This window comes from Bos taurus, chromosome 26 (genome assembly GCF_002263795.3).
Source record: "Bos taurus isolate L1 Dominette 01449 registration number 42190680 breed Hereford chromosome 26, ARS-UCD2.0, whole genome shotgun sequence".
Lineage (NCBI taxonomy): Eukaryota > Metazoa > Chordata > Mammalia > Artiodactyla > Bovidae > Bos > Bos taurus.
In genome coordinates, this window is record NC_037353.1 from 38,300,425 (window position 1) to 38,322,180 (window position 21,756).

At 40.3% G+C, this 21,756-nt stretch overlaps 1 protein-coding gene across 2 annotated transcripts in view; it reads right to left on the bottom strand.

The window, feature by feature from the left end:
• Nucleotides 1–19,810, bottom strand: part of RAB11FIP2 (RAB11 family interacting protein 2) — a 40,442-nt gene extending 20,632 nt beyond the window's left edge. The window contains exons 1-3 of one of the 2 annotated variants that reach the window (NM_001192771.1): nt 18,862–19,509; nt 12,866–13,308; nt 11,690–12,155 (exon numbers count right to left, since the gene is read on the bottom strand). In NM_001192771.1, coding sequence (NP_001179700.1) covers nt 11,690–12,155; nt 12,866–13,308; nt 18,862–19,214 — 1,262 coding nt within the window. In that variant the 5' untranslated portion in view covers nt 19,215–19,509. Of the gene's footprint in view, nt 1–11,689; nt 12,156–12,865; nt 13,309–18,861 lie in introns of both variants that reach the window. The other variant, XM_015460737.3, reaches the window with a different exon arrangement.
• Nucleotides 19,811–21,756: the final 1,946 nt, after the last annotated feature.

Sequence of the window (21,756 nt, forward strand, 5' to 3'; positions counted from 1 at the left end):
ATTCTTAGTGAGAAACTGACAAAAGGGATCCCAAGGGGCACGACTTGGTAAAGCCAAAGTCACTGGAGAGAAATGCATGGAGTAATAACAGTGTTAAGGTGAATACACTTTAAATGCATTAAGTCCATAAGCAGTTATAGAAATGTGCATTCCTGAGTTCAAAGAACCTGAAGTATTTTCCAGGTTTCAAAAACAAACTCTCATGAACTGTTATTAGGTTGATACTAACTTCCTTGTCTCCAATAACTCAAAATATGTAAGTCCTATTCTCTAAAAACAAAATTCTAAAATAAACAGCATCACATTAAAAACACAAAAAACTCAAACCTCTTCATCAAGACTGGAATGCCAAGTTTGATTCAAAGACTAAAGATCTGACATTGCTACAATACAGTTCTTACAGTACTGTGATTCATCAAATTTAAGACATTGATTAAAGACATATCACTTAAATGATCCTCCTCATTTTTTCTCCTTTACCAGTCCCCCAACATCCCTCCCCTACACACACACACAGGCAGAATGGTCAAATCCCATCTATGTTAGTCCAGAAATGTATCTCAGAGATGTTCCCTTCTTTCCATCCTCACTGCCAAGTGACCTCAATCAAACTCTCACCTCAACAATCATGGTAACTTCTTAACTTGTTCTCTTGCTCCAAGGCCTCCTCCCTGTTGCCACTCCTGGCCCCAGGAAATCCCCATGCTACAGAATACTGAAGATATTACTCTGATGGTATCACAACCCAATGTAAAAATCTTTCATAGTACCCCAATGCCGATACAATGCCAGTCCTTAGCATGGAATTTAGACCTAATTTTTATGTGCCTGTTTTGATGAGCTCTTAGAGCAGGATTTGTATCTTAATAACCTCTGCTATCCTTATATATAGCAAATACGAAAGTGAAAGTGTAGTTGCTCAGTCATGTCCGACTCTTTGCAACCCCATGGACTGTAGCCCGCCAGGCTCCTCCTATATTCCAGCACAAGACCTAGTTCTAGCTTATTCATCCAAAAATAATGAAAACTGAAAACATCATTTGATTATGAGATCTGAAATTCAGAAAAAGTCATTCTGATGGACTTGAGCAGACAACACAGAGGAAGCAATGGAATGAATTAGAAGACCTGCAAGGGCTTTCTTCATATTCTTAACCTTTAGAGTATAGCATGTTTTAATAAAGGCTTACAGACTGGGAGTTTTCTGAACCAGATCTCAACTCATACCCCAACAATTTCAAATTTACATAGGAAATAATTAGACCAAGTATCTGAAATTGAGACCATCTAATCTCAGACTTAAAGGTACCCTAAGAATATACGGGAGGGACCCTTACAGTATTTTGGTCACCTCATGCAAAGAGTTGACTCATTGGAAAAGACTCTGATGCTGGGAGGGATTGGGGGCAGGAGGAGAAGGGGACGACAGAGGATGAGATGGCTGGATGGCATCACTGACTCGATGGATGTGAGTCTGAGTGAACTCCGGGAGTTGGTGATGGACAGGGAGGCCTGGCGTGCTGCAATTCATGGGGTCGCAAAGAGTCGGACACGACTGAGTGACTGATCTGATCTGATCTGATCTTGCGTATTACGTAAAAGCTAAACTGATGGAAGACAGTCCTCTCTGGCCTAGATCCTGACTAATTTAAAGCTCAAAGAAAGTGGACTGCCCATTTGGAACAGGCAGTTTTAATCAACAGCCCATAGGTGAAAAATAAACAGAATAGTCTAAATTTAGAGCCTGGGGGGTTACAGTCCAGGGGGTCGCAAAAAGTCGGACACGAATGAGCGACTACGCACAGCGCAGTCTGAATCACAGAAGTTACGTCCTTCCAATGTATTGTTCTCAAAGTTCATTAATGGCAATTAATGAAGATTATTAATCTATATGTAACAAGCTTCCTTGTTTGATTTTACAAAGAAATAATTATCTCAAATTCTATCTTAAAGCAAAAAATTTACATATTGATTTATAAAAATTAGTGCATTAAGGTCACTAGAATATAATCTTGTATTTTCCTATCAGAAACTTCAAGAACACTTACATTCTACATCTTGTATTTGATCATAACAACCTGTTCTCTTTAAGTATTGGACTCGCTATGTGTTATCCTGTGTCCAGTGCCTAAGAGCTCGTTAATTACCTAAACTATATCTCCATAGGTCTTGTTAATTACCCGTCTCCTGTCTCAGAGGACCTTGTTAATAACTTGTACAGTCTCTCTAAAGAGGTCCTAACAACACATTAAAATTAAAGATGCTTTTCTTTTAGCACCTGTCAAGTGCTGTAAATTGAGAAATTTTCACATCAGTTTATTAGCCTACAGTAGTTTTTATGGATTTTTTTTTTTTTGGCTTGTTTTCTTTTCTCAACAGATTCTCTGTGTATCTCAATCTCTCAGCTCAAAATAATAACTTAGCAAAGTTTGTCCTTTTCTGTTAGGGCTTTTTTTGTTTTCAATTTTGAAGTCTATAAATATCAATTTGCAATAGTAAGTTAGCAAAAGGATAGCATGGTTGGTATCTTCAAATTAACCCACTGGGAGTTGTACCAATTAATGAGAGCTATTATAATGAGTATTAGGATGACAAAGGGTAAAAAAGTTTCAAGTCGTATCTGGGGAGTTAAGCATAAAAGTTCTAGTTAGTGTTAAGGGAACTAATCACATCACATATTTCAGGCTCCCAGTCATCCTTTCATTAGATACATTCTGTAAATCCCTGGGCACTAATGGATTAATGGCTCTAAAAATCATCTCAAAAGTTTTTGTTTTCTGTCTCATAAATGAAGCTACAAATTGTCAGCTGTGTAAAAAAGATTTATAGGCTGCCATGAATAACAGGCAGATTATCTTTAACATTAGACAAATATGGACAAAAAGTAAACACTGCTATTAAAATAAACCTTATGTGGGGTGAGGTTTATTAAACCAAAGACTGTGTTTTAAATTTAAATAGGAAAAAAAATGTAAGGAACATTATAAAAATGATGGCTTTAAAACTATGAATAAGGTCTTTTCTTTAGGATGATTTGTTTACTATAACCCTGAAAAATAAACACATGTCTATTTTTTAATGGACGTACTATACAACTTCATAGTCATTGTCACATGCTCAAAAGCCTGTGGTGATTTTCGCTGTGAAAATTAGAAACATATTTAAATATATACTCTAGGTAACTTTTTTTTTTTTTTGCAGTCTAAGAAAGGCATGTGACAATCATCAAAGATACTGGAAAAGACCCTGATGCTGGGAAAGACTGAAGGCAGGAGGAGAAGGGGACAACAGAGGATGAGATGGTTGGATGGCATCACCGACTCAATGGACATGAATCTGAGTCAACTCCAGGAGTCGGTGATGGACAAGGAGGCCTGGCATGCTGCAGTCCATGGGGTTGCAAAGAGTTGGACACGACTGAGTGACTGAACTGAACTGATACTATTATGCAAAATTGTAAAGTACATATGATAAATATGAGATCTTGATCTCAGACACTATGCACTGACCTAAAAAATAACTGGCTTAAGTTCAGAGCTAAGATGTGGACAGATTCTTCCACAGCAAATACTGCAAAGGGAAACACAGGCATATACACTCTAATAAAGTCAAGGATACTAGGAATGGAATTATACAATATACCATTAAGTTTTCATAGCCCAACTAAGAGTTTGTTTACATGGTTTTCACAACTACAACAAGGCAGAAAATAATGAAAGGAAAGCAGGTTCTTTGTGCAGGTCTTAAAGAGGATGTTCCCAAAACAAAATTCTCTGGTAAAAATACCTCCCCATAAGGTCTTGCTCTTCAATGAGCTGCCTCTAACCTCAAACAGCATTAGCTCATCCTACAGAGTAGGCTTATGTTCTCGACTATATATATTTTTTTAAATTTCAGAATAAGACACACTACAAATTTTTTCCTTGTATGAATGACTTCCCTTAAGCAGGAGAAGTTCTTCAGTCCTAAACTGGAACCTCAGAAGAATACACATCACAAATTCGAGGTTCTCTTCAATTTCTTACAGGTAGCGTACAAACACAAGCATGTTTTTTAAATGCTGTTCATCACGACTGATGCCTAGGTGTCACCTGAATCCTAAAAAACAATCCATCCACAGATGCCATAAATACTCAACAGTCAGACATTTCTGCTTGATCTTCAATGCCGACTATAATTTAGTTGTTTCTTAGCCATTCGACCAATAAATACTCCTCTCCACATCCCTGTTTTAGTCAAGCCGATCTCCTCACTGATCCCTCTACTTACTTAGGGCCCTGCGGACAAAGCTAATATGACTGTCTCTTCAACTATGAGTTTACCAGCACAACTCCTGATTCTTGTTCATATATAAGTACTTACTGAACTTTTATGAAATAGATGATGTAATTCAGATCAGTAACTATTAAGCCTGAGAATCAGCAGGAAGTCTTTTTTTTTAACACTGACTTTTATTTCCGGGCTTACCCACTGAAGATTCTAATTTAACCTTGCAGTAGGACTCAACTAAGATTTAAGCAAAACGAAACAAAAAACCCAGGTGCCCCTGACGGTCAGCACTGAGGATGAGCAGTGATCTGGGTGCTGCGCGCACGTGCTCAGTCGTATCTGACTCTTTGCCCGCGGGCTCCTCCGTCCCTGGGGTTTTCCAGGCAAGAACACTGGAGTGGGTTACCATTTCCTTCTCCAGGGCATCTTCCCGATCCAGGGATCAAACCTGCCTCTCCTGCACTGGCAGGCGGATTCTGTACCACTGAGCCATCTGGGAAGCCCCTGGGTGCTGCAGGCACCCACAAAAGAAGATACAGCACAACTGTTCAACAGTTTACACAGGTTAGTTGGGAAAACTAAAACCGAGACAGAATAAACATTGTTCGGCAATTACGTTCTATATCAGCAGAATTCCACAGGAGGGAACACTATGTTATCAATCAAGACAGGATTAAAGAGTTTTCAACATGAAGGATAGTCTGAGGACACTCAGACGAGTAAAGAGTGCATTCCACAGCTGAGCCAAGGAACGGAACTGGCCAGGCTTAGAGACCTCAGGGTAGAGAGGTGCAATAAGGAAATGAACCCACCTGGAACAGAAAGGTGAAGTTCAGTAAAAGAAAAACTCAATAGTTAAGAAAAGCCTAAAACACAATAATCCTTGACAATCAGAAACAGAAGTTTGGATCTGGTGTTGCAAACCAGTAACGCTGAAAGTGTTTTGAATTAGGCTTCCTTAAACAGAACAAGAGGCATTATGACCTAAACTCTAAATAACGATGCTATGTGCTATAATACATAAATGCAAACATCACAGTAATTTTACATTCTGAAAATTTATTATTCACAACAAGGTTCAGCAGTTGTTGTTATGAGGTGGCCTTTCACATGCATTCAGGGATTCTATCTATGGCTCTCCAAAGACCTCCATCTAGTTAGTACAGGTTCAACAGATTAGTTAGTACAGGTTCAGCAGATTATCTGTGTAAAAGGTCAAGTAATAAATATTTTTGACTTTGTGGGTCATACAGTCTCTTTCATAACTACTCAACTCTACTATTACAGCACAAAAGCATCCATAAACAAATGGGCAAGTTGCATTTCAGTAAGACCTTATTTCCAAAAACCAGGCAGCAAGCCAGATTTGGCCTACAAGCCTAGTTTGCCAACCTTCTGTCCAGGGTATGGTGGAAGCAAGGAATATGGAGGGCTGTATAGGAGGTTTTCATGGACTAGCCCTAAAACTGGTATACATCGCCCACTGGTATCTGTAGGGTATTGGTTCTAAGACCCCAGATTACTCAACTCTCTAGATGTTTAAGCCCCTTGTATAAAAAAACCTAGTATTTGCATGTAACCTACACACATCCTTCCTGTATACTTTAAATCATCTCTAGATTACTTATAACACTCAACACAATGTAAGTGCTATATGAATAGTGGTAAATACTGTGTAAATGGCTGCCAGCAAGCAGCAAGTTCAAGTTTTACTTTCTGGAACTTTCTAGAAATTTTTCCCCCAAATATTTTTGACCCAAGATTGCTCGATTCCATGGATGCAAAGAACCCAGGGATATGGAGGACAGACCATTCTTCTCTTCCACTAAGCCTTCAGTAAGCCAGAACTTGGTCACCTGTCCCCACCTAAGAGAACAGTCTAGCTGTGACTCTCTTCTTAAAAAAAAAAAAGCAAATCTGCTTTGGTGAACATACCTACCTATTTCCACTTTCCAGAGGGAAAATAGCCCAGTGTTGAAGAATTAATCATGAACAAATTATTGAAAATGGTATAACAAACATTCAGGAATATTGGTTTTGGGAAAGTTAAATATTGCTCATGTAAAAAAATCACTATTTTTTTTTAAATTATTTAACTGTAGGGTTAATCACGTAACATTAGCTGATACTGATGCTGCTAAATTACCTGTGATTTGTAATTAAAAACAGGAGCAGCAGCAATTTTAAAACACAAACAACTCAACACCAATAGTTAACTGATAAAACATTCTTCTGAAAACTCTAAGAATTCCAGCTACGCTTTCACATACACGTGCAGCAGGACTTCTACAGCATACCAAGTGTTAGAATGTTATCCAGACTTCTTAGAGCTGGCATCCAGGACACACACCACTGTGCACTCAAAGCCAGTGCTCTTCTCTGGGTCTGCAGCTAAACCATGCTTCCTAACTGGCTGCACTCAGGCTAGGACACGACTGAACACTGCCCAACGGAACACCGGCAGAACAAGGAATGGGTACCACTGCCAGGCCTGGCACATGAAGACATCCGCATGATCCTCCACTCTTTTTCTCTGCTGCGCAGCCTTGGGGGATGCACATTAAACAACAGTATTACAAGGAGCCTGGTTCCTGAGCAACCGTGTGGAGCCAAGAAACAGCATGGAACAAAGCACTCACGTGTCATGATAAGGAGGGATAAACTTTTACTGGAACAAGCCAATAAGATCTAAGGTTGTTTACTGCAGCTGGTAATCTATCCTATTATAATACAGAATTCTTAACAAACTTCAGAAATGTGCCAGTCAGAATGAGTATTACATTTTAGTAGTCCTTTAAGACTCATTTAGATTTCTAACCATCTTTTGTTGTTGTCGTTTAGTCACTAAGTCGTGTCTGATTCTTTTGCAACCCCATGGACTGTAGCCCACCAGGCTCCTATGTCCATGAGATGTCCCAAGCAAGAATACTGGAGTGGAATCATGTTTAGTTGTAAATAAAAATACACACATCTGCCTTTATGGATCTGTTTCTGGTCTATCAGAAAGACCTTCACAGCCCACACTGAGCTGGAAGCAGGGGGCTAAGGGAATGAGGGGATAATACTAGTATTTTAGGAAATCCATCTGCTATACCATATTCATTTATTCAAAACCTGCTTTCCAATACCTGCTACCTACCATTACGCTGGAGATTAAGGGTTAAAAGATGAATGAAAAGGAGGCTCTGTCCTCACGTTGTTCATGGAGGTGACAGGGGTAAAGTAGTCAGGTTACTGAACCGCAGGATGCCCACAGAAAGGCAGGCCTAGGGAGACCAGGCTGCAGCACAAGGAACAGTTACTTCTGTTCAGAGAAGTGGGGGTAGGTAAGAGGAAAGAGACTGAGAATTAGCAATTGCGGGGAAAGGGATTTCAAAGAGCCCTACTCTATGTTGAAGTAACCCAACAAAAACGCTAGCTCATTTCCTCTCTCAGTTTTACGTATGACTATGGGATCTATTCCAAGAACAGAAGCAAAATGCAGTAACTTTTGTGATTATAGGTGATTTCTTCAGCTCGACTTTACTTACAAACAAATAAAATCTCTAACTTTCAAGAAAGTGTTCCTTTTTTTGGCATAAGGAAAATTCTCCAGTTGTGATCACACACACTATTCAGCCAGAGAGTAACAATATGGTTCCCACGTATCTGAGATCACAGGGAACCAGTTTACTCAAAGAACAAAATTCAGTTCCACACCTACATATTTCAGCCTTCACTTTGTTCATCTTTCTCACAGACATCAGTCACAGGAGTCCCGAGGACTCTGTAAAGAGATCTATTTAGCGTTACTGGAAAAAAAATAATTCACAGCATGTGTCCTAGTGATGCAAGTCTATAGTTTCAAAAGTGCATTTGGTTTAGATGTTAAGGTAAGAAATCTAAAGTGTCCCATATAACTGAGGAATGCTACTGGAAGGAAAAATATGAACAGACCAAACTATCTTAACTATATCCTTTCTAACTCCACTTGAGACAAAGTTCTTTTCAAAAATTCAAACTGCACTATCTTCCTAGATCTATTTATAGTCAATCCTTCTATTAATTTATCTCTAAAAGATGCTTGCTCCTTGGATGACAAGCTATGACAAACCTACAGTGTATTTACAAAGAGACATCACTTTGCTGACAAAGGTCCGTACAGTCAAAACTGATTTTTCCAGTTTTGTACAGTCATGTACAATGTGACAGTTGGTCCATAAAGATGGCTGAGTGCTGAAGAATTGATGCTTTTGAATTGTGGTGCTGGAGAAGACTCTTTAGAGTCCCTTGAACTGCAAGGAGATCCAACCAGTCCACCCTAAAGGAAATCAGTCCTGAATATTCTTTGGAAGGACTGATGCTGAAGCTCCAACACTTTGGCCACCTGATGCAAAGAGCTGACTCATTGGAAAAGACCCTGATGCTGGCAAAGTTTATTGAAGCAAAAGAAGGGGGCGGCAGAGGGTGAGATGATTAGATAGCATCACCGACCCAAAGGACATGAATTTGAGTAAACTCCAGGAGTTAGCAGAGGACAGAGGAGCGTGGTGGGCTACAGTCCATGGGGTCACAAAGAACTGGAAACGACTTAGTGACGAAACAACAACAAACCCCTTTACCGCAAATGTTTTCCATTTACCACAAAGATGGTTTGTGATATAAAAAGGAAGAGTAACTTCGAAGGAATCTACAGATGTTTTTGTCTTCATAGTTGGCATCTCGTTGAGTATGAAGAAGAGAAAATTTTAAAATGAAAAAACCTATTGTTTTTTCACTACTTGCAATCATTTGATGCATATATCATCTTGCTGTCGTTCAGTTACCAGTTGTGTCCGACTCTCGCAATCCCACGGACTGCAGCATAACAGGCTTCCCCGTCCTTAACTATCTCTCAGAGTTTGTCCACTGAGTCCATGATGCCATTGAACCATCTCATCCTCTATTGCCCCTTCTTCTCCTACCCTCAATCTTTCCCAGCATCTGAGTCTTTTCCAATGAGACAGCTCTTCACATCAGGTGGCCAACGTATTGGAGGTTCCGCATCAGTCCTTATTCAGGGTTGATTTCCTTTAGGATTACAACTCTAATTTTGATAGACACAGCATTAATACTGAAGTAACCCAAAACAAAGCCTCAATTTGGCAAAACGCCACACTCACTTTTAAAACATTGATTTTTAAGTTCATGTAAATAGTCACATATAAGGCAATTAAAAATTCGAGGACACCTATTTTTCCACATACTGCCATAATTTAAAAATCATTTTCCTACCACATCCCACTGTTTTCACTTTTCTTTGACTCTACTGCTGCTAAGTCACTTCAGTCGTGTCCAACTCTATGCGACCCCATAGATGGCAGCCCACCAGGCTTCCCCGTCCCTGGGATTCTCCAGGCAAGAACACTGGAGTGGGTTGCCATTTCCTTCTCCAATGCGTGAAAGTGAAAAGTGAAAGTGAAGTCGCTCAGTCGTGTCTGACTCTTCGTGACCCCATGGACTGCAGCCCACCAGGCTCCTCCGTCCATGGGATTTTCCAGGCAAGGGTACTGGAGTGGGGTGCCATTACCTTCTCCCAGTCTCTAAGTTATCTCAGATAGTTCTTGGCAATAACTTGGTCCAAAAAAAGCTCAGTTAAGGGAAAAAAGCAACTACATGTCTATTTACCTGTGTAGCTTCTTAAGGCAATATGTGAAGTGCAGTATGTAAAATAACAAAGTGAAATATTTGGGAATAGCATATCAAAACCATGGCCTTCTCAATAAAATATTAATACCATATGATAAAAACATATTTCTTTGAAGTATAGTCTATAAAGAAAACTGAACAATACTTTCCAAAGCTACAGTGAATACCCATTTATTTTGGTAAAAGAAGACAAAAGAAATACTAGCTTTCCCCGGAAAACTCTAAATTCATGTTTTAAGAGATCAGAAGACAGGCAGGAGATCACAAGCCTAAAAGGGCAATTATTAGCACTATTTTCTGTTTATAGCGGGACAAAACAAAGCAACGTTCTTGACCAAAATATGACACGGCACTACATAAAACGTAAAAATATGTAAAACGTAAAAATATGACACGGCACTACATAAAACTAACAGCAACCGCTGTTACGGGTGCCCTATCTGGGGCCTGGGTTTACGCCACGCACTTTATCATTTATCGTCCCCCAATCCTACTGAGAACGTCTCCTTTTCCTTATTTCAAAGACAGAGATGCGGAAGTTGAGAGAGGTCACAGAGCCACTGAGGTTTCTCACTGGGGTCTGACCACCATACGTTCTTGCCCCGGGAAAGAACGTTTATGTTTCACGGCAAACAGTCTACCATGCTCCTCCATGATAGCTGCACAAGATTCCAATAGATTCATCTTATTTTTTGCTTGAGGTTTCCTTAATCAGCTATTCCACCATTCACTTCTGCAAAATGCATCATCTTACTTAAGCCATACAATTCCAACCTGTACTAAGGAACTAGAAAAGTACTATTAACTTAACTGAAAACTCCAGGATTTTGACAATCTAAACCTTATCATGATAGATTATTTCTGTAAGTCATCATTACAGATGCTCTGTGATGTATTTATAGCACTCCCAAGGTTCACTGGATTCCAATAAACATTACTCCAAACAGCCATTTAATAAGGATGTATGTATGTGCATGCTAAGTCGCTTCAGTCATGTTCAACTCTTTGTGACCCTATTGGCAGTAGCCTGCCAGGCTCCTCTGTTCATGGAATTTTCCAGGCAAGAAAGCGTGAGTGGGCTGCCCCGCCCTCCTCCAGGGTGTCTTCCAGACCCAGGGACTGAACCCACGTCTCTTCAGTCTCCTGCACTGGCAGGTGCATTCTTTACCACTAGTGCCACCGGGAAGCCCTTAGTAAGGATAGTCAACACCTGTAAAGAAAACCATGGCTTCCAAGGATACAGAAACATGACAGACTTCAAGTCCATGGAGTCACGAAAAGTTAGACATGACTGAGCAACTAACACTTTCACAAAAAAACATTAATACTTAAGCCAGTATTTCTTAAAGAATAGTCCATACGCTGCTACTGGTTCACAACCAATCAATGAAAAATAGTAACATCTAGAAACCCAACTCATCACTTAGATTTCTGGCTTGAATTAGCACCCACTGGTGATTCCCTCTCACCACACCTCATCAAAAGCTACATAGTTTTCTCCCTAAGTTTCTGAGAGTTTCTGGCCAGCATTAAGTAGAAAGAAATATAATGCGGTGGGGATTAAGAATCTTTTATCCTTCTAAGATAAAAAGTTCAGTTCCAAAGATGTACACACTGCCTGGCTCCAAAATTAATTATAAAAACAAGATTAGCATTTTTCTCAAATCAAGTGAAAGGAATTTAAAAAGGATATTTGATACTTTCAAGTATAATATTTTCCAAAATAGCACAACTTCCCCACGTTTAAGCTTACCTTGAAGATGGCATTATATTTGAAGCCCTGAATTTTGTTGTAAACGGATTAGTTGACTCATAATCAAAATAGTCCTGCCGATGTTCACTAAACGCATTAGGTGATTTCAAGTCACAAGGGCTATCGGCTCCCCCGTTGTTAAGTTTATCCGATCGTCTATCTTTTTTTCCAGTCACTCTTTCAAAGAGGCTGACTTTCTCCCTTTTTTCTCTCTTGTTTTCTTTTCTTACTTCAATTGATTTTGAAAATAAATTCACGCTGCTGTCCCATGATTCACTGCTTTCTTCAAATGGATTTTTCTTCCTTGGCAGTGTTGCAAATTTTTGGGGTAATGAAGCAGTCACATTTGTAAATGGGTCATTTTGTCTTCCGAAAGCCGATTCACCTGCATCCACACTGCTGTCAGGTTGGTTCATTTTAGAAGTATCAAAGCTCAGTGTTCTTCTGTGTGGAGACTTGAGACTTCCTGCAAACAATTTTGTAGTTAGTACATAATCAGTGACACATTATATCACACTATTTGACACATCCTGTGTGCATACTGCTGCTTTTAGAATGAGAGCAATTAGCTATTTAAAGATATTAACCTTTTAAAATAATCAAGGAAAACAATCTTAAAATGCTAAGGTACAGCAGTATTGCAGGCTAATAACAATTAGTATCTTGCTAGACAATTAGTAATTTACTCAGCTCAGAATGAAACAATCACACAAATTATAATGTCAAAACTAAAGGTTCTGCTCAGCACTATAGTGCTGTATAAATTCCCACTGTTCTTTCATCAGTAGTATCAAATTCACTTTCTTACTTCTGAACAGTAAGATTCTTTTCTAGGAAAATTCTGATGAAATGGAATATTCATTTATGTTTCAGGCTTCTGAGACAGGAGAAATAAGAGTTAAAAAAAAGAAAAAGAAACCAGGCCATGAAGAGAGACCAAGACTCATTTCTATTATCTAATTCTATAAATACAGGATTGAATTCAAACCAGCTCTGTCTTTAAATTTACCAATTTTGAGTATAGTAGGTACTCAATAAATATCTGAGGACTAATTTAGAAAATGCTAGCAAGAAACCTCAATTTTTATTCTCTAACTTTAGAAGTCAAAGTTTAAAAATTAGGAAGGTAGTTCAGATCACACGGGATCAACTATAAAGAATGCATACATCACTTACCACTTTCCGGAACTGCTCCAAAGGAATCTATCTGGCGGCCAAGAAGATGCGTTTGAGCAACGGCGCCAGACTTCAGCTTCTCCGAGCATACGTGGGCCCCAGTTAAATCAGACATTGAATGCGCTGAAGAGAGTCGCTGAGGACCCAAAAGGAAAGGCTTTTTTGGTTTAGATTTCATCTGTATTTCACTACTTGAAAATTCAGTATGGGCATCAGGCATGTGAGAACTTGGAATGATTGCAGAAGATGTATCAGAAAACGTCCCATCAGTTTTTCTACCTTTCATCTTATCTTTTAATTTTGCAAAAGGAGATCTTGTTTTGTCCTTCATTGATAAGTCAAACATACTTGCTGTCATATTGTTCCTCATAAATTGAATATTGACCTTTATCTCACCCCTGTTTTTGGCTCTTTTTCCTTGTTTGGATTCTAATCTAAACCACCTTAAAGAGAAGGAAAAACTGGGTTGTAATATGTAATGAAGAGAGGATTACCGAGCTCTGTTGTATACAAATTGCTTTTTAGGTAAAGTTACTCTACATCAAGGCAATCTAAGCATTGAAGGAGAAACTGTCAGCCAGAGTGCTTCTGGTTTTATTCATGGCTTCATTTAAAAAAACAGGGAGGTCTCTGCCATGTATCACATGCAGAAGGAATCAGTCTTTTTTGAAAAGCTATTTAGACACCTTTTTCTTTCATAATTTGAAAATCACGCATCAAAATTTCTTACCAATAATAGCTATTATGTTTCCATCTAGTCCAAGTGTGGCTCATGGCTGAAGAATATTTTTTAGCATTAAAAGACACTGAGGTACAGACCCTGAAATAATTCATCAATACATACTATTTTTGGGCACCATAAAATAATAACCAAACTTTTAATAAAATATTCAGCCTCTGAGCCAAAATAGTTCTTCTGTAAAAGCTATTAAAATAATTTTGTTAACATGGGAGACTACCCCATACAGTTTGTTCATCATGAAAATTGCTTACGATGTAAATTGTGTGTGTGTGTGTGTGCGCTAAGTCACTTCAGTCATGTCCGACTCTTTGCCACGCTATGGACTGTTGCCCGACAGGCTCATCTGTCCATGGAATTCTCCAGGCAAGAATACTGGAGTGGCTTGCCATGCCCTCCTCCAGAGGATCTTCCCCACTCAGGGATCGAACCTGTGTCTCCTGCAGCTTCTACATGGCAGGTGGATTCTTTACCGCTGAACCAATGGGGAAGCCCACAATGTAATTCAGATTTATATGAAATGGGTCAAAGCCTCTTCCTGAATAAAATATGCAAAATAAGTAAAGTGCAAGAAGTGACAAATGGTAATAAATCTTGTAAAGCATTTTTAAAGAAAAAAAGAAAGCTTAAGTGCTCCCTCTTAGAATCTGTTTCAATAACTTGCTACTGTGACAATGCCAAATAAAATTTATTTTAACTGGACCCAAATCTTATGCTTTTAGTCACTTGAGTGAATTACACTGCCCATTTTCAAATGATGTGTAAAATGCAAATTTTATTTTGGTTTATTTACAGTATTTTTATCCATGAAAACTTTTCCAGTTGGTGTCATAAATGGTCAGTCTACAGGGCAAACAGCCAAAAAAACTACAAACTCCAGCAGAGATGAGAGTTCCTACAATGTTTTCACATTACTTAAACAATGAAGAATAATATCCATTTCTGCAGACAGGTCATTATTTAAATACAGCTCTGCAAGTGTTAAATTTTCTTAAATAACTCAGATCTAATTTTACAGAATACACCAGAAGAAGCTAGCATTTACTATCAAGTGGAACACTAGTTTCAAAGATCTTTCCAGGCAAAAGAAAACTGGCACATAATATGTATGTATGTATGTATGTATGTATGTGTGTGTATATACACACCAGCTACATCTTAGAAAGTAACATGCAAGTGAAATATTTTCAATTTAATCAGTTAAGATCTAGCTGCATCAAAACAAGCAATTTTTAAAAAAAACAGAAAGTCTTAAAACAGAAAGCATTAACCTGAGAGCCTAAATAGAGAAAACCCTTTATTTGAGGCAAATGGTGAAATGTGAAAACTCAGAGACTAGAAACAAAAAATGACAGCAATAAACTCTGTGGAATAGAGAACCTTCAACAACACAAAGTTGAACACTCACAAAGCCTGAAAACAAAGTAAGGTTATATACCCAATTATTAACTCACAGTTTTGGAAAACAGAGCATTTTCGGGGGCGGGGCGGGGCATGGAATTCTTCTGATGGATGACCCATAAGAAATGCTCTGTTAATATTGCAGGTTATTCAGAAAATAGGTGAGTACACTTTGCAAGAAAATGTGCCCCCCCACCCGTCAAATCCCCAAACAAAATAGAAGCAAACAAAAACACCAAGTATGTCAGATCTGTGTATGTAACACAGCATAGCAAATCTGAGGGGAAAAAAAATCAAAAACAGAATTTTAGAAATGAGACCAAATAAATCATTTAGTCCAAAATCCTTATTTCACAGTAAAGGAAACTCAGGAACAGAGAATAAGTAGCTTCTTAATGTCAGACTGGAGTCAACAAGGAAAACAGACAAAGCTGACCAGTAACAGCTGCATGAAAATAGTAGTTCTTTTGTATTTAATGACCCACATATATGTTAATTAGGTTAAACGCATACCAGCTTGTATATCACAGGACGCTGTATTTAATCAGGAGACTCAATCACAAGGGCAACACAGGTTTTGTCTTGCTGGAGTGTAAGCTTCTTGAAGGCAATTTTCCTTGCACTAAATAAATGTTTACTGAATTTTCATTTCTAGAGCTATATTCTTAAAACAACGACACTACAACTCTCTGTATGTCTGCGTGTATGTTGCACCATTTTGTTCTCTGGTGAAGAGAACTGAAGCTTAGGTAAGCTTTAATGGATAAAAGCAAGTCAGTGTTTGAATATAAACTCTAAATACAGTCTTTTCCATCCTTCTTGACCAAAAAAAGTAAAACACACACACAAAAAAACCCAAAGACCCAACTGCAAAGAACTTTAACAAATATACCAACTTAAAATATAGGCATGACAAATAACTCGAGCTGCTTTGTTTGGAAAGTGATGTAACAGGGAAGTCTTAACGAGACCTTCAAGAATCATTCCAGAGACAGCACTTGTTTTCCCTGGCTTCTAAAAAGATAAAAGGAAGACACAGCATTTGAGGCTTAGTGGAGTAATGTTGATTTTATTTTTTCACCTCTGGAGTGCTAGATTTAAACTGTATATGGCCTCTGTTCAATTTTTGAGTGGGCACAGGTCCATGTTCAAAAACCATCACACATGTGGGAACTATTCCCAAGCAATTGGTGCTGTGTGGTCAGAAATGGGACAAGATTGGCAGGAAGGGTGCCAGAGGCCAGGACGCAGGTGCACCGCAGAGCGGCACACACAAGTCCTAAAACCTGCATGTGCTTGAGTCATACCTAACCTAGGCACTCGGATGGCTATTACTGTTCATGAGCATTAAAAACAAACAAAAACATCAACATCGCTCACTTCTGCTGTTAAAAAAAGAAAAATCAATCGATACAACATAATAGCATAAATTACAATTTTACCATTCTATTTTTAAGTACTGTATTGTTTTCTTAAATCTTGTGCCCGAACCAACCCAGACGCCCATTAAAACGGGAGATACAGAAAACTTCTCTTTCCAGGTCCCACTCATGAAAGTGTTCTGGCTCAGGCCCTTTATCCCTCTCCTTGAAAGAAGGAAAAAAGCTTTTAATTTCAAGGTATAAAAATAAATCAAATGATACTTTTAGCTACCACACTTCTTTGCTTATCATGGAAGACAAGCTGTAAATCCTTGTCTTGAGTGTCAAGAGTAGAAAGTGTCACACCCAGCAGTTGCATGGGACTTCCAAATCAGCTGGTCACCTTCATCACCCATACCCATTTTCTAAAAAGCACTTGGGAATATGCTGACAAGGCTCAGCAATGTGCAGAATATTAAATATCTTTCTTGCAATACGCCAGTGGCTCAGGTCTGTCTCTTACTGGGCCAAATGTATAGTTGTGCTGCAAAAGGAAGCTATTAACTATATTAAAAAACTAGAAATATTACGAATAAAGAGGGCTCATCAAATATGTGGTCTCCATTTATCCACAAAGAAAATCTTAGGGATTTAATAACCTGAAAATCACTTTGAATGCAATAACATCACGAGCACTGTTGATAACATTTAAATGCATTTTCCTCCCCAAAAGTCCTAATCCGTTTTTTTTAGTAGCCAACAGAGAATTTCTGTAGGGAGACGACGATATTAAGAGTATTGCTTACAGCCAAATTTATTGTAACTGTGATGCTGCCAAAGATAAGGAGTAAAACAAGAAGAAACTTTAAAAGTGTATTCCATCTTCAGAATCCCTGGGTTCACAGTCGGGCCTACTTTCATTTGGAACATTTATATTTCAGAGAAGGCCTGTAGTATATCATTCATTAACATTAAAGTACTGTAAGTGCAGTATCAAATTTGAAGATGCAATAAACTTAAAAAGTTTACATTCAAAACACTTCTAATATTATTTAGTAAGGTCATCCAAAATTGGCAATTTGCAATAAATTAGTCAGTGATTATCTATTTTTCAGTTTAAATTTGATGAAGAACTCCTCAGAGATAACTGAATGCTACTTCATAGGTATCAACCAGTATTATTAAAATCACTCATATATATTCAACTTTACACTTTATTTAAACCATTTTCTCTCCTTCTAAAATATTTTCATCTCTTCAGTTTCCTGTGGCATTCCTAGTATTACTTATCTCTCTACCCTTTTACCTTACATATATTAAACCTTTAGGTCCTTAGGTAAAGACCTGATTAAAAAACATTTTTTCAATGAAAGTAAAAATTTCAATCAAGAGAAATCTGCAGGAACGTAGGTATACAAAAAACATGACATGGTTGTTTTAAAATATAAGAAAATAAGATCATCAAGAAAGTTTTTAAAAGCGTAAATAAATATCAGTTATAACAGCAAAGCTATTTTTGCAATGTGACACCCCCTTATAAATTCAACCTATATTTTTCTCCCATTAATTCCATCCAGTTTAAACATTCTTTCAGACTAGAGTAATAATAAGTTTAAGAAAGGGGTATCACTATCTCAGAAAACATACTATTTTTCAATTTAAGACATAATATCCTAGTTTTAACTTATATTATGGTTTTTTAAATTAGAATATATCTAACCTAAGTTTGGAAGTCTTATTAAAAAGCTCATGTTTTTACTGTATATGTCATTTGATCACAAGAATTTAATCATTGTTTCCAATCTGATAGCATTTAATCGGTCTAAACACACTGGCTTTGCAGAACTAACTTTGAAGTAACCATGTTCAAGAATGAGGATGTCTGTACATACTTTTAAAACTTTTTTCTTTTAATAGCTTTAGACTCCACCACGATGTACTACTGACCCTGAAATCAGAGCTAAAATAAAAGCCAACTGTGTTTACAATGCTGAAATAAAATATTGAGTTCTAAATTTGGTAATTCACCACTTGACAGCTTCAGAGTTCAGCTACAAAATAAATTAAAAAAAAAAAAAATATATATATATATAGAAGAAGGCATATTGGCAGATTTACTTTTCTAATGTTCCATTTTCTGAAAATTGTAATGTTTAAAGATTGTAATAATTTAAATTGATCAACACTACGGCCCAGTCCTCTTATAAGTAGTGAAACAATGTTAATTTACTTAAAATCCTGAGCAAAATATTCAATTATTTACGAGGTTTACCTCAAACGAGAGTAATGGATCATTAAAGACTCCACTTTAAAAAAAAATGTGTCTTCACAAGGGCTATTTTTACTTCAGATTTATGCAAATATGGTGCTTAAAACTGGGTCATATTTCAGTCCAAAAACCAATGCCCCAAGTAGACAAATAATTTCCAAGAACAGAAATCCATTCAGATAATAGCTAAGCTCCCCCCCAATTCAAAATAAATTACATAACTTACTCTGTTTTCCTTCTTTGTTTGTCCTCAAAGATGTCATTGAGATTGATGGCCACCTGCCCTAAAAACTTATCCAGACCCACCAGGGACCTGTGCATAACTATGAGGAAAAGGATGTATTTCTCTGGATTCCCCTGCATTAGCAGCCCAGGTAGCTCAAAAGAGGCCTCTTCCTTCCAGACTGGCTCAAGGGTTTTCTCAGCTACAGAGGTGGAGTACTTTTCCTTTCCCAGCTGAATTATAGTGTATGTGTCATTGGTGCCACTTTTGCCTTTTGGCTTAAGATCTTTGGCTTGGAGCACGGTGACCTGCACGTGGGTCGGAAACCACTTTTGGGCTTGCTCGGAGAGCATCATTCTGTCCTTTTTCTCTGCACCAAGTTCACCAGCGCAGGAAGAGCCCCTCCCGCAGGGAGAGCCTGATGCCTTGATCACTGCATCCTAAGGGCACTTAACGGAGGCAGGCAAACTCACAGCTGCCCGACTCCCTCTAGGGCTGAGGTCCAAACGCCTGGCTGGGGCAGCCCGGGGGCACGGCTGTTCTGTGGTGCCGGTGGTGGGAAGGGGTCCCCTTTCCTCTGGAGAAGCACAGGGGCCCAGCATCACCTGGCCGCGCCGTCCAGGCCTCGCGTCCGCACCTACACGCTCCGCCGCCCCCCCGCCTCGCCCCGGGACGGGCCCTCGGCACCGGCGAGCGGCTCCCGGGCCTGCCGGGCACCGCAGGCCCGGCCGCCAAGGCCCCGGCGGAGGGCGGCGGAGGAAAGGAGTGCGCCCCCACGCCCTAATTCTCAGCCCCTGGCCTCCCGCCGGCCTCCTCGCAACCGGGCCGCCCCCCTCCCGCCTCCTCCGCGCCTCCCGCTCGCCCTGCGCTAATCCGCGCGGGCCCAGCCGGGCTCCTCCTCCCGACCCCGGTAATACGAACCGCCGCCGGCTCGCGCGGCCTCGCTCCCTCTAGCAAACCTCTCCCTCCTCCTCCCCCGCGCCTCGGCTCCTCCTCTCGGGCGGGCGTGGGGGCGGGGGCCGATCGCCCGGGGCGGGGTGTGGTGGCGGGGGCGGGAGTGGAGTGAGACCTGGGGAGGGGGGCCCCGGCTGCCTCGGCGCGAGAGGACCGCGGGGCGGCGGGCTGCGGGCGCGCGGCTCGACCTCGCCGGGCCGGCGGCTCCTAGCACCGAGCGGGCGGCGACAGCACTTCCGGGTTCGCCTTCTCCATGTTGGTCTCGAGAATGCGACGGGGCGGGGCCGGGCGGGGCCGGGCGGGGCCCCGGGGTCAAGGGTCAGCAACTCCCCGGTTGCCTTGGTGACTGGGGGCGTGCCTCGCGGGAGCCCGGGAGAGCTCAGCGCAGATACGAGCGTTCGTCCTGCTGGTTCGCGCCAGCTTGGGGTTTGGCATTGCGCTGGGTGCTGGGGACGTGGGAACCTGCAGGAGCTGGCAGTTGTGGGGCGGGGGAGGGGTGGCGGGCCTCCGGGAGACCAATCTGAGAGGAGGCAGCCAAGGCCCGGAGCCTGCCTTGGGAGAGACCCATTTTCGATCTTTGGAAGCCGTCTTTGCTGTACCCTGGATGCCCAGTATCTGGCACCGAGTGGGCATTGGATGAATGATGGTGAAATGAATCAGTCACCTTAATAGGCCGAAAACATACTTTTTCCCACCCGCCCCCCCTTATCCACTTTTCTCTTTTTGAAGAGAGAAGGCTGTTGATTGGAATGACATCCCCAACTCAAATGACGGTAGAGGCAAGCAGATAAAAGATTCCAAATTAATTCGGGGGTTAATTATACCCTGGGAGGCACTGGGCTGGAGGCCGGAGACCTGGTTCTAGTCCCATGTCTGCCACCATCAGACTGTATGACCCTGGTCAGGTCATTTCCCCTGCCTGAACCTTGGTTTCTGCACAAGCAAAACACGTCTCCATCGTCCCTGAGACTCTAAGGACTCAACGTCCAAGAACTTCCTGGGCACTCAATCTGGTAGTCTGTCTAACTTCCGAAGCCAAACCCAGAGGTGATTCTGGTCGCATTCAACGAAGTCAGCTAAGAAAAGCAAACAACCTCCTTCACCAAGGGGGGATGACAATTTCCTTACCTGCCCTGAGGGCAAGGCCTGATGGACACCAGTACAGTGTTAAGAGGGAAAAAAAAAAAAATGGAGATGTGCTAATACTGCATTTTTTCCAAAACCATTCTGACTTCGCGGGAGAAGGGCAGGTAATGACTGATGAGTCAGGAGCCTTGTTTGATGTCCTGATTGCCAGAAATTCCTGTCCAGAGCTCACGATGAGCACTTAGCTTCCTGAGACAAAGAACTTAGATTCTGGGAGCCTGGATTTCCTGGTCCATAAATTGTCCAGAAGATTGCTACTACAGAGTTAGGAGGGTATTAAGAGATAATTCATGGACATTTCCTGGCATAGTATGGAACATAATTCTCAGCTTGCCTTTGTCCCTCTATTTCTCTATTGCAGGAGATATTTATATACTACACTTATTGTATTCTTCCCTGGTGGCTCAAACAGTAAAGAATCTGCCTGCAATGCAGGAGACCCGGGTTTGGTCCCTGAGTCAAGAAGAGCCTCTGGAGAAAGGCATGGCTAACCCACTCCAGTATTCTTGCCTAGAGAATTCTGTGGACAGAGGAGCCTGGCAGGCTACAATTTATTGTATTCACTTCTATTTATGTCTTATCTTCCCAAGGAAAGTCGAATTTCTTTGGATTGCCCTGTGTATTGAGGATCATCCCTTCAGAGTGCTTAGCAGGCAATAGACCTTTGTTGAATAACCCAGTGCCTTTCTCCATTTACAAGACTAATTTGGAGAGTAAAACAGTATGCTAGAGGTGCATACATATTTCCAACTAAATGACTACAAAAGTGTAAAGTATTACGTTTATCATTTTCAGGTG